We start from the raw sequence: 12,912 nt of genomic DNA on the forward strand, positions 1-12,912 counted from the left end.
CCAAACCATTCTGTGATTCTATGATAATACTATTCAATTTTGAAGTCAGTTTGAAGAATTTCAAGAAAATAATCCCTAAAGGGGTGGTTACAGCTTCTCTGCTTCCTCTTTCATAAGCATATAAGCACATTGGGAAACCCTGAAATAAGCTCTGTTCTTTGTAATCATATGGCAGTGCATTGACCCAAGCAGGAGATTGTTACTGCTCCTTTAAAGCTGAAGTTAGCTTAGATTAGTATGACTTCAATTGTGGCCAAAAAAAAAACAAACAAAAGAAACCTCTCATAAACCAGAAGGTTCTTGGGTTTTATGAGTTTTTCAAATCTTGCAGATGTTCTTTTAACAATTACCAGAAGAGGTTCCAAACAGATCAGAAGAGAGTTGTTGAGAAAGGCTGATAGTAACCATCCAGGAATGTTGAACCAGAGTAGCAACCCTTTTTTTGCTGATCTGCCTGTCTCTCCAAAATGGACTTCCTCTATCGGTGATAGAAGGGCTGACTATAAAAACATGCTTAGATACAGTTTTGTTCCTGTCAAAATGTTTTAATTTGTCTTAGCTTTTTTATCCATCAGAAGGGAAAGATGGATTTTTTTCAATCTATTGTTGAAAAATAACATTAATAACTAAATTATAAATGTAGGAAGGATTTTTAGATATCTACTTCAATGTTTTCCAGTTCAAATAAAGAATGTGTACATGATTGAGTTTGATCCCTTTGTTCTGAATCTGCTCTCCAAAAAGATAGAGGTGAATGGTTGAATAGGTACTCCTGGGAAAGAAGTGTGAAGGAGAATGCCATGTGAAAGCTCCATAGATGCTAGAGTTGGGCACTGTGTTTGATATTTGAGCAAGAGTCATAAATGTTTTCATTTGCTTTTTTAGGAAAAGAGAAGAAAATAGGAGTTCTTACAAATACCTGTGCGAACTGTCACCTGTTCTTTACAACAGTCAGGAATGCTAAGATGTATGGGTTTGCTTCCCATACAGAAAGGAGCATATACCTAACTTGTCATTTCGTGGTGTACCCTATCCTTACTTGAGTAAACTGAAGACAAAGGCTTCTATTTCTGATCAGCTATTGTTACTAAACCATGAACACAGGTCTGAGGATCTCTTTAGAAAAGTTCATTTTAAGTCTAGATCATGGAGCAGAAGTCCTGAATGACTGGGATGATTGCATGGAAAGTTGAGCAATTTTTTTTACCCTTACATTTTCATGAATCTCATTTAGCCAGTACTTTCCATGCCAACACCATATCTTTCTGCTCTGCTTGTCACTGTTACAACTGGATATTTCACAAGAAGCAATGAAATTATCTGCACAGTAAGGTAGCTGGTGAGGTGGTTGGAATCATACTGTTTCCCCTTACCAGTAAATATGGGCAATGATGACAACAGATATTAAGATATTTGTAAAAAAAAATCAACTAACCCAGGGTGTGTAGTTTAAGATGCCTGACTTACTATCTTATGATTTATTAAAATGCAGTTCCTGCCTATTTCTGTCACTGAATGTTTAGTGCTGCTGCCATGCTCAGTGATACAAAACTAAGCTTAAGCCACCTGGTTGAAACTCCACTGGCTTAGCTGTCATCACAAAAATCAAGTTCAATCTCTGAAAATTCCTTCAGTTATATTGAGCAAAATTTAAGTAATTAGATTCTTGCAATCTTGGACATCTCTCCTTTTGTTATGAGACTGCAGGGGGTTTTTTTGCAATCGTTCCTATTTTAGTGAAACTGGAAAAAGAAGACTCAGCTTGATGTAGTCATACAGCATGGAAAATAGCTTAAGTTCGGCAAAATTCTGAAGCTCTGTGCTTACGGAGTTACGTTAGGAACCACAAAGCAAACCTCAATAGGCAAGGCTATTGCCTCTAGTTATAGAGAGATGAGAGGTAACTGCTATATTAAGAGGAGAGCTTGGAAGGGTATGGGGAATAGTAACAGTATGATGATGGCTTTCCTTCCCTCTGCTTGCTTCTACCTTAATATCTGACCTTTGGGCAACAGCTGGTAAGAATCTTGAACTACAAACTACGATTGGTCCACTTTCCTGTAGCTGATTATGTTTTACAGATGTTTTCTGTGGGCTGTTACATTATTTGGCCAGAACAATATTTTTGTGCAATGTTGCTTGGCCAAGCATTTGCTGCTACTTTGTAGCTAGTAGACCTCTTGATACTTCAATGGATCAGTTAGCACTGTCAGCTGCCCTGACTAGATACCCAGTTAAACATCTTCCTGGCAGATTGTGTGAGATGAGTAAGGGAGAGGCCTCTGGAATAGCTCCATTTGTCATGCAGGAAAGCTGGCAGAAACTGAGAGAGAGAATATTGGGTTTAAAGTCCACATGAGCCGGCAGTGTGCGCTTGCAGCCCAGAAAGCCAACTGTGTCCTGGGCTGCATCAAAAGAGGTGTGACCAGCAGGTCGAGGGAGGTGATCCTGCCCCTCTACTCCGCTCTGGTGAGACCCCACCTGGAGTACTGCGTCCAGCTGTGGGGGCCCCAGTACAGGAGAGACATGGAGCTGTTGCAGCGAGTCCAGAGGAGGGCCACAAAGATGATCAGAGGGCTGGAGCACCTCTCCTGTGAGGACAGGCTGAGAGAGCTGGGGTTGTTCAGCCAGGAGAAAAGGTGACTCCAGGGAAATCTAATTGTGGCTTACCAGTGCCTGAAGGGGGCCTACAGGAAAGATGGTGAGGGACTGTTTATCAGGGAGTATAGTGACAGGACAAGGGGTCATGGGTTTAAGCTGAAGGGGGGTCGGTTTAGATTAGATGTTAGAAAGAAATTCTTTACTGTTGGAGTGGTGAGGCACTAGAACAGGTTGCCCAGAGAGGTTGTGGAGGCCCCATCCCTGGAAGTGTTCAAGGCCAGGTTGGATGGGGCTTTGGGCAACGTGGTCTAGTGGAGGGTGTCCCTGCCTGCGGCAGGGGGGTTGGAACTGCATGGTCTTTAAGGTCCCTTCCAACCCAAAGCATAGTATGATTCTATTCTATGATTCTATGAAAGTCAAAACAACCATTTCGAGAGAACCAGAGCTGTCTTGTTGACTCAAGAATTTACAAAGGGATTTGAGAGGAAATTAATGGGAATGAAGATGAATCTAATTTGGTTTTTTTTGATGGCAGTAAGTGTTCTTGTGCTTTGAGAGTGAAAACCAAATACCATCTACACTCTTAGGTCTAGAGTATGTCTTAGTTATCCCCTCTTCGGCTGAGTACTCTTTGAGATACAACTGAATTGGGCCACAATAGAAGGAAACTAAGGAGCTTAAATACACTAAAGAAGATTGGGTAAGACTGACTGAATTTATCAGGAGAGGGGTTTGTGCCTTCTCTTAAGGCTCTGAAGAGACATGAGGGAGTTCAGCAAACCTGATCCACAGAATTGCTCTGCTTAGTCGTGTCACTTTGAGTGTGTCATGTAGATGACAGTTCCACTAGTAGATAAGAAAGACAAATGGCAGTAGCACAGATATCCGGGAATAAAACCTGGAAAAAATACTATTATTGGAATAAAAAGAACAATGGAATTAACAAAAATTACTGATATTTTTAAGATATATTGTAACTTTAGGAATTGACAAATATATGTCTGGCACTAGCATAATTTCAGGTATTTCTGGTGATTTCAGGTAGTAAGCTCAACAAATGGAGAACTGAACACAGATGACCCAACTGCAGGCCGTTCAAATGCACCCATCACAGCTCCTGCAGAAGTAGAAGTAATGGATGAAACTAAGTATGTCCATCTTTTTATATTCTTTGGATCTTGTGTGCTCAGCCACTTCGAAAATTTTCTTGTACAGTTATTAAAAAAATACTCTCTGAACTGAATAGCCACTGGTGAGGTGCAAAACTAGTGCTATACCTAATTTTGTCTTTAAATATATTTTCTATATAGCTTGTACTTCTTAGGCTAAGCTCTCAATAACGTATCTGTCTGTACTAGAGAAGTGCATGCATTTTTGATATTTCAACTAATTTTGATATATTTATTTTAAGATAGTGTTTTGACTACTAAAAGTTGTGTATGAAAGATGTAAAATTCTTCCTCTGTGCGGTATTCTGATTCTCTTTTTTTTCCTTACTCTCTTTCTGTGTAGCTGCCAGAAAGTGCTGAACATGTGGTGAGTTCTACAGCACAGGCAGGCAGAAATAGCCTCAGGGGCTTTGTTCTTGTTATTTGGTTTAAAACTAATTTCAGACAGCTTTAAAATAACAAGTCTATTTGAAAATTGCAAAACATGTTTTAATATTGTGAAACAACTGTTTTTACAAACAAACAGCCACCTTCAGGAGCTATTTTGCCTGCTTCAAAATCTTGCTTGCTTTTAAGTTGTGTAGTCTGTGGTATACTTTATTTAATCCTTTTTAGTGGGCAGTAGAATATATTTTCTTACTTGCTGTCCTGTTGTAGAGGGGAAAACATTATTTCCTGATGTTGCAGCTTTCAGCTAGTATTTTAACATCTAGAAAATAACTCACTCATATGAACAAGTAATAAATGCTAGCAAATGTTTGAAATGTGTCCATTATCACTGTAAATATAGTATTTGCCAGAATATTAGTCTTTGACAACCTGCTAACTAATTACTAAAGCATAACTTCAGGGTTTCTTAAACTTACAGTGTAATGAAAGAGGAAAATATTAAGGTTTGTTAACATGGAATGGACAACTAATGTATATATATTTCAGTAGTAAAGTCAGACTTGCAAAATAGTACAGAAAAATATTCTTGATAGCTAAAGGCAGTATAACTTTCAACATGTTTTCTTTTATAATTGTTCTTGGAATAGGATTTTACAAGGGTATGGATCTTATAAAATAGAAGCGCTCAAGTATGAAGAATACATTAGTAGCAGAAAAATCCAGTAAGCATTCCGTAATAGCAGTAGGCATTTCTCAAAGTACAAATTTTTCTTGAAGTGATTGTTCTGCCTGCCCTGATTTTGGTATGTAAGATTTATGTGCATGTGTAGTTAAAAATTGTGAATGGAGGTTTCTGTTGTGCCACGCTTGTGCACTAGCTTTCTGTGAGCACTGAGAAGACCAGTTCTTTATCTGCCATCTTTGTGGAGTACTGTATTACTATTTTTCTTGCAAGAATTCAGTTTTCTTACATATATTTAAAACAAACAAAAAAAGACCCAAAGAGCAAGGATGTTGATAGGCTGGACATACAGAAATTCCCTATCCCCTCCCTTTTGATAAGTGCACTGATGACCTTCCTTATGGCCAGTTTAAGTACACACAGGAACAGATTAAATTTCTAAAGTTTTGGGTAGTGCTTAGCACAATTAAACCTATGCTTAGTTATCTACAGAAAGTAAGAAAGTTCTCAGAAGCCAAGATCTTGCAGCTGCTTTAAAAGTGTAGAAGTTCATTTCCTCTGATATGAATAATTGATGGACAAATACGCTATCCTTGACCTTTTTGGCCTAGTCTTTACCGGTTTTGTTACAGAAAAAATAACTAGTTTCATTATCCTACTCTTTAGATTAATCTTTTCCCATATGAAGCACGCAAATCAGTTTTCCAGTGGTGTTTATTTAAACTAATTCATTATTTTTTGGAGTGCAGAAGTTGTTTTATATTTTGGCAGTAATAAAGCTACACAACCCCCACAACCCTGTCCCCAGCATTGCTATCAGACATCAATGTATAGATATAAATCTTTTCTGAGTAACAGTACCCTAAAGGTGTAGGTAATTCTACATTTTAACGTGATAGTTACAAGCTTAATATCAAAAGGTGTTGTGAGACATTTAAACATCCATTTGCAGATTTTACACTGCTGAAGAGTGTAAGGAAATGCAAGTATCAGTATCTTTTATGTCTGTGATGTAGACATCTTTGTTTTTAAGAAGACATTGTTTTCTCCAAAGACTCTCACTTCGTGCCTCTTTTGTAATTTTTTTCTCTATCTGAAAATATGAACAAAGTTAACCTCTCTTGCTGATATCTTCTGTTTGTAACATTTCCTCATACTCTGAGGAGACAACCTTGAGTATTTTTTAGAAAAATTTAATTCTTTATTCTAGATATTTTCATAGTTTTAGAAGTTTAGCATGACTATATCTTGGTTTAAAAGACTGAAGGAAGGTTGCCCTATCATGTGTGATTTTTAACTATGAACACAAATATTGTTTAGCTGAATATTAGATCTTCTGTTACTATTCCAGTGGGATGCTGTGAAAGGAGAAGGATTTTTTTCCAGTAAGCATTTTATTGTTTTGGGATGTTCACCCAACACTTTTGTTTCTTGATCTATGTTTATGTACTCACATGCAGCATATTTTCTAAATCTTATGCCTTGTCATCTTCATGCTCCTCAGGTGTTGCTGTGCAGCAAGCATGGCTTAGCAGTCGGTGCTGGGTTTTGGGGGTTTTTGGGGGGGGTTGGGGGGGTGAGATTTGAGGGGACTTTGTTTTTTAAAGAAAAGTGGCTTTCAGTCCTATTTCAGTTGTTTCTTAATAGAGTTGTAAAGGAGGGAGAAAACTAACCTGAGGGCTCTTCTGCCCTGGCACCTGTAGATCTTGTCTTCTACAGATGATCTTCCAGTTATCACTAGGCAATTAGCCTTTCTTTCCTTAACTCTTTGCTAGCCATCAAAACAGTTGCTTCTATGAAGCGTGTGTAATTTGGGTAACGAAAAGGCTCTGCCACAGTAGGACAGAGAAAGGGAAACAGGAAAAGATTATATGATTTGTTCTTTTTGCATCTTGCATTCTTTTTGTGACTTTAAGCACCTGTTAATAATCTTGCAGTAAAGTGCTGCCACATGCTAGGTGACAAATATAAAAATACAGCTACCTAAACACAAATGAGACCTGCAGTTGCTTTAACATGTTGTGCCATGGGACTTCTCAAGTGATAGAGGGAAGGGTATTTAATAGAAAAAGGTATGATAATGTTTTAAGTAGGACAAGAAATGTTCGTAACCATAATACGGAGATTGGTACCTTGGATCATATCTCAAATGTCACTTTAGATTGTACAGAAAAAGTTGTTTCTTGAGTTTCATATATCCTTATTATACTGTCTGCTATAGAAATGTTTTATACCCTACACAGAAGGAGGTTAGCAGTCATTATATGCTTTCTTTAAAAAGAAAAAAGTTCCTTTCCTAGAATTAGAAATTTTCAAAGTGTCTCTATTCTTACATATTTTGTATGCATATTGAATAATATGATAAATTTGTGGTTTATTACTCATTAATAATGGCCTTATCTGTAGCTTTAAATATGGCTTCAAGCAATGTAATACATATATATAAAAGCAATAATGACACCCTCTAGTGACAGTATTCTTAAGAACATGTCTGCGAGATTATGCACTATGGATCTCTAATTTCAGAGTTACATTTCTTTCATAAAATTTATTATCAGCCAGTGTGGTCTGACCTGTCTTATTCCCATGTAAATCCCATATATTTTAAAATGACATTTATTTGGCCTTGGAAATTTTGACAGGTCTAGCACTTCTAGGCTGATAAATATACGTATCAGTAAGTTTCCAAGTCACTCCTGGGGTTTACAATGCTCTATGGAATTTGAGTTCCTTTAGCACTTCTTAGATATATATTAATAAGGGATTTATTTTCCCACACCAGATAACAGTCTTCAGCATTTAGCGAAATTCCATGGAATATAGTTGAATAGTTCTTATAATTAAAAAAAAAAAAGGCACTGTTAATAGAAATTACGCTCCAGAAGACCAGGGGATTAAAAAAGCAGTTCTTTATGTTGGTTAAAGATAGAACTTTGAGTTCCCCATTGCATGATGCCATTCTTCTCTGGTTGACAGAGAAGTAGCAAACTATATAGGCTATGGAGAAGGAATAAAGGTCAGTATGAGATTGGCAGCAAGGATGAGTTAAAGTTTTCTGGGAAGGAAAGCAAGAAAACCTAAAGTGTCCTTGAATTACACAGAGGATCCAAGCAGTCCTAAACATTTAAGCGGGATCTGCTGTTCCTTGAGACATACGCCATATAAGCAAAATGTGGTTAAACAATGAAGAGTTAAAATTCTAGATTGTTTTTCTAGAATATAAATTAACTGTCTGCCACACTGTCATCTTCCTACAGTTACTTATGTAACCTGTGTTCTGTATATATTAAAATCATGAATTGAGACAAAACTTTTCTGTAAACTTTCTTTGAGGCCTCCTTATCTGAAACTGTTACAACACTGATTTACCATCACAGTCCAGGGTAGGTTTTCCTCATTTATAGGATCATAGGATAATTCGTATTGAAAGGGTGGGAGCACTGTAAAATGCTTTGTTTTGATATGATGTTTGTTGTAGATGCATACATAAAATACTTGAGAAAACACTGGGGACAAAGAAGGATTAAACTAAATTGGACTCCATTACATATGCATATAAATTCAGAGCTTACATGATAATGGATGCTAGTGGTTGTAGACAGATGCTGGGAAAAAGGGTTAGTAGTTATGGAGGAATTTCAGTTGCAGTTCATGGCTACTAGCCTTCAAAAACAATTATGTGTCTCTTAGAAGTACTTAAAAGTTAATAAATACAGTACGATATTTCTGCTAGCTGTAAAAATATTTATCTATGTAGTTTCCCCTATTTAATTTTGGGCTTCCTCTCCTTCAATAACCAATGTTTTTTTTCTGCTGAAAGTTATGTAACTTTTAGAGCAGCTCTGGTCTGCCTCTGCCCACTGCTACTTTTTCAGTGACTGAGCGACAGGGTGCCCTTGGATATTTTGAGAAGGTAACTTCTGTCTCCCCTTACTTTGGATGTTGTTCTCACCCCTTGTAGAACCTTATTGTTAGACCCTTATTCTCCCTGGTTTTCAAATGTTTTCCCTATTTCCCACATTCCAAACTAAATCAGCAGGATTCTTTTTGAATTTTAGTGACATACAATGACTTACTGATAGGCTATTGATGCAGTACATTTATATTTTCACTTCTGTTGTACTTCATAGTTTTAAAAAGATTCTTGAGCATATAGCATTGCAAGTGGGAATTCAATAACCAAACTGCAGAACTCCATGGGGCAAGCTTCGTTAAGGCAGACAGCTTGTATGTTCACTTTTGATTACAAACTGTGAATACTAAGTTGAAGCTTTAATTTTAAAGGTGGTGGTCAGGAGCTAGGAGTTGCTTAAAATACAGCAAACATTACATGCAAATGAAAAAGTTTTCTTTGTGTATTTGTTGCTTTTCTCTTTAGTTTCTTTTCAGAAATACTTCCTGGACTTCTGTAGTCCTTCTCTGTATTATCCATCTCTAAGTCCTTTCAATTCTTTTTCCTTTTGTTGTGTTTTTTTCAGTGACTTTCAGACTGTCTCTATTTGCTAAGTGAAATTAGCAGTGTTTGTCAATTTTAGTTTCCTTCATGTAGTATGCAATAAAGGAGAAGAAAGAATGTCAGTATACTTTAATATACTTAAAGCTGTGATTTTTCACGGTAGAATTACCTATCACAGCACTGAATCAGAGCATTACATTGTTCACAAATATTTTCTTTTAAAATATTTTGAGGAATAGCCTTGGGGAAGGTTTTTCCAAGTTCTGGTTGACAAAGGAAGCTCAAATTATTTTCTTATATTAGCAACAGCGGTGCCTTAAGTGACAGTTCAGGTGGCAGTCTTAAGCTCAAGCTTGTATTTGACATATTGCCAGTTAATGTGAAAGAGTACTGAGGTAATGGAACATTCCTTATTCTTACAAGTACATTTTTAAGTCAACCTCTAATGACCATGCTTTTGATACCCTCACATAATACTTTAAGCTTAATAGCTATTTTTATTATAGCTTTTTTCATTTGATACTTTTTCCCAAAAAAATGTGAACTGTGTCAAAAGTGTCTCTATTTCAGTTTCTTTCATTAATAAATCAATCGCCTGCAATAGAGCTCAATGTATTACTTCAAGTGAAACAAATACAGTAAACAGAGTTTTGTTTTGTGATTTTTATATCATATGTAATTCATGTCACACCTGCAGGTGCTGCTGTTTTTTCAAGCGGAGGAAAAGGAAAACCATTCAGCGCCACAAATGACTAGAACCAAGCAGAATATGGGAAATTGCTTATTTGTTCAACTGCTGTCTTCTGATCTTAAAAACACAAACAAAAAGCCCCAACTGAACTCCATAATGACCACACTTCTCCAAGGACTCCCTTAGAAACAATGTCATGTGTGTGTCCTTTGATTTGATTCTCCTGCATCCATCTTTTGTTTCTTTAATTCATCTATTCTGAAAGCTTTAATGGTTTGTCAAATATGAGTGCTTCTTTGAACATCAACAAATGGACCAATGAAATGGTACAAATGAACAGTATCTTCAAACTAAACTTGAAAAGTATTTCTCCTGTCCTAGGAAGTACTAGCAGCGTCTTAGCTGAAGGCAGATGTCATAAATCTGGTACCTGAGTTTGTAGTAGTGTATCAAAAGCAGTTTTCTTAAATGCAGAAGAAAAACACAAATGCACAACCATATAGAAAAACAAATCTTCAGATTTCTTTTCTGATACGTGCATTGATTTTTTTTTTCTTTTCTCCCAGTATTACTGAGGAGAACTGTAGTCAAATTGCATCAGCATTAAACGCTGTCTGTGATAGGGTGGTACAGTCACTGTCTAGAGATACTGAGGAGTCAAATTTAACTCTTGATGGTTGTCTAAATGCTGGCAATACTACTGAACAGAAAGTATTTCCAGTAGCCTCTGGATTTGAAGACCTGTTTTTGTTATGTCTACAATGGAATTGCAGTACAGTAGAAATGACAAGAGTGTTTGTATGAAGAATACAGAATTTTGTATAAGGTGTGTTTCCAGTAATATTAGTAGGATTAAAATGCCTTCAAAAGAGGATCTACAGAGGAATTATAAAAGAAATAAATGCGGATCTGGTTAAGGTGGAATTAATATTAAAGCCTCTATGTTCACTGTGGTAATTAATGGTTGACAGCATCTTTAACTTGAAAATATGGATGTGCCATGTAATGTTAGAGATCTGTTTGTAAATTATTTTATTCTTTGATTTAGAGAACAAATGCAATGAAAGTGGGTTAGACTTCTCTCTCTGCTTACTAGCCCACAGCACCCAAAATTTCCCGAGATTTCTTTTTATGTCTTGTCTTTCAGTGTAATGTCACTGCTATAGTAGGATGGCAAGGATGTGCCAGGTACTTCCCCACAGTCCAGTGAAGTGCCTGCAGTATGAACAAACCAGCAGTTCTGTAGACAAGGCAGCCCATTTCGTGTTTTCTTCTTCAGAAAATATATGCTTCTTTTAAAGCCATAGTGAAAGAAGTGTGATTTTGTCATGTTAAGCTGCCAGTTATTTGAAGAAGGGTTGTGAAAGATGGAAGTGACTAGACAGACTTGTTGACCAAAACTCAGATTATCTCAATTTTTTATAATTCTTCTAGAGCTAATTAGCATTTTTTCTATCCACACATGCCTTTTGGCATATGTATTTATTTTTAATCTGTTTTGCCAGTAGCATTTTAAATGCATATTAAAATAAATGCACACCTTTGAATTCATTATTGCATTTACAAGGATTTTAATTGTATTTTGTAATTTATTTTTCCTTAACATCCAGAAGTGTATTTTATTGTTTTAATTATGTGCTTATGTATACTTTGATCTTTGTCATTATTACTGTTCATGATCTTAAGTTTTTGTTTTAAAAAAACTGAACTTGGCCTACAAAAACATACTGTGTAACAGATTGCAAGTTTTCACTCCACCAGTTGGTGTTACTGATTATCTCAAACTCATGAATTTACTACTTCATTTTTGTTTGAGCTGAAAAGGTAGGAAGTGACTTGACCATTCTGGTATGAAAACACATCCTTCTTTGTAGTTCTTGACCAAATTTGTTACTTTGTAATATTTGTAAGTACATGTGGTATGTATAGTTTTCACACACCTGATGGGGTTTATTCAGAGGTTTTTGACCTGTACATTGTTTGTATGATCTGAACTCCATACACATAACAAAAAAGTGTGTATATTATGGATTTCAAATATTTGAATATGTAAAAGCTGTTTATTTGCTGAAATGACCAGTAGCTAGGCACTTGCTTTTCAGCAATATTTTTTTAAGTGCTGGATTTTAATGCTGAAGAAGTTTTTCTCCCAGCAAAGCAAAGCGGTCAGTACTAATGCAGGTATGTTCAGGTTATGCCAAGATGGTTTGCATTTATATCTTTTTTCTGTCTAAACTAATTAAGTGAACATTGGCTGGATGTCGAAAAATGAAATACATCCCTGTTTAAATGTAAGACAAAAAAATAAAGATAGTTTTTTAAAACTTGCCTTTTTCCCCCCCCTTTCCTACAGTCTTGGAAGAAATAATGGAAACTGAAAGAATTGCTACCTCAACATTGCGGTTAGTTATGTTTGCTTAGTTAACAGGTGTTACTGTTAATATGCTTTAATACACCTAATGGTAACAGTAGAGTGAAGAGGCCTCAATGCGTGCATGTTTGTAACTAGGAAATCTACTCAGGGTCTCCATGGATTAAAGTCTATGCTGTCTGTGCCTCCTAGAATAAAAGCTATTACGGATACTGTGACATATGCAATGAATGTGTCTTTGATTTTGCCAGGTAGTTACCTAGAAAAGGAAGACTTACAGTTCTTCAGTCACAACCTTATATTTGGTAGAGGTGATTGTTCCTAGCCATAGAGCATTTGGTGTTATATAAAAAGGGGCATATTTACTTGAGAACAATGTTAACAGGCAAAATTGGTTGTTAGACTTCCAGTTAAGATTCCTAGCACTTTGCTTCATAAGAAGGTATTTTCATTTGCTTGTGCTTTTACAGATTTACAGAATTATTGCAAGTAAAACATTTTTTCTAGTTCATGTTTGCTTTTTACTCAAACTAAAGTTTTTCTCAGAACTTC

At 36.3% G+C, this 12,912-nt stretch overlaps 1 protein-coding gene across 4 annotated transcripts in view; it reads left to right on the top strand.

Annotated features, from left to right (window-relative positions):
- CSNK1G3 (casein kinase 1 gamma 3) overlaps positions 1-12,317 on the top strand; it is a 98,510-nt gene extending 86,193 nt beyond the window's left edge. For 2 of the 4 annotated variants that reach the window (XM_075741096.1, XM_075741095.1), the window contains exons 13-14: positions 3,643-3,749; positions 9,996-12,317. In XM_075741096.1, coding sequence (XP_075597211.1) covers positions 3,643-3,749; positions 9,996-10,050 — 162 coding nt within the window. In that variant the 3' untranslated portion in view covers positions 10,051-12,317. Of the gene's footprint in view, positions 1-3,642; positions 3,750-4,113; positions 4,138-8,662; positions 9,933-9,995 lie in introns of those variants that run through there. The other 2 variants (XM_075741097.1, XM_075741094.1) reach the window with 2 other exon arrangements.
- The last annotated feature ends 595 nt before the right edge of the window (positions 12,318-12,912 follow it).

Source organism: Balearica regulorum, chromosome Z, assembly GCF_011004875.1.
Source record: "Balearica regulorum gibbericeps isolate bBalReg1 chromosome Z, bBalReg1.pri, whole genome shotgun sequence".
Classification (NCBI taxonomy): Eukaryota; Metazoa; Chordata; class Aves; order Gruiformes; family Gruidae; genus Balearica; species Balearica regulorum.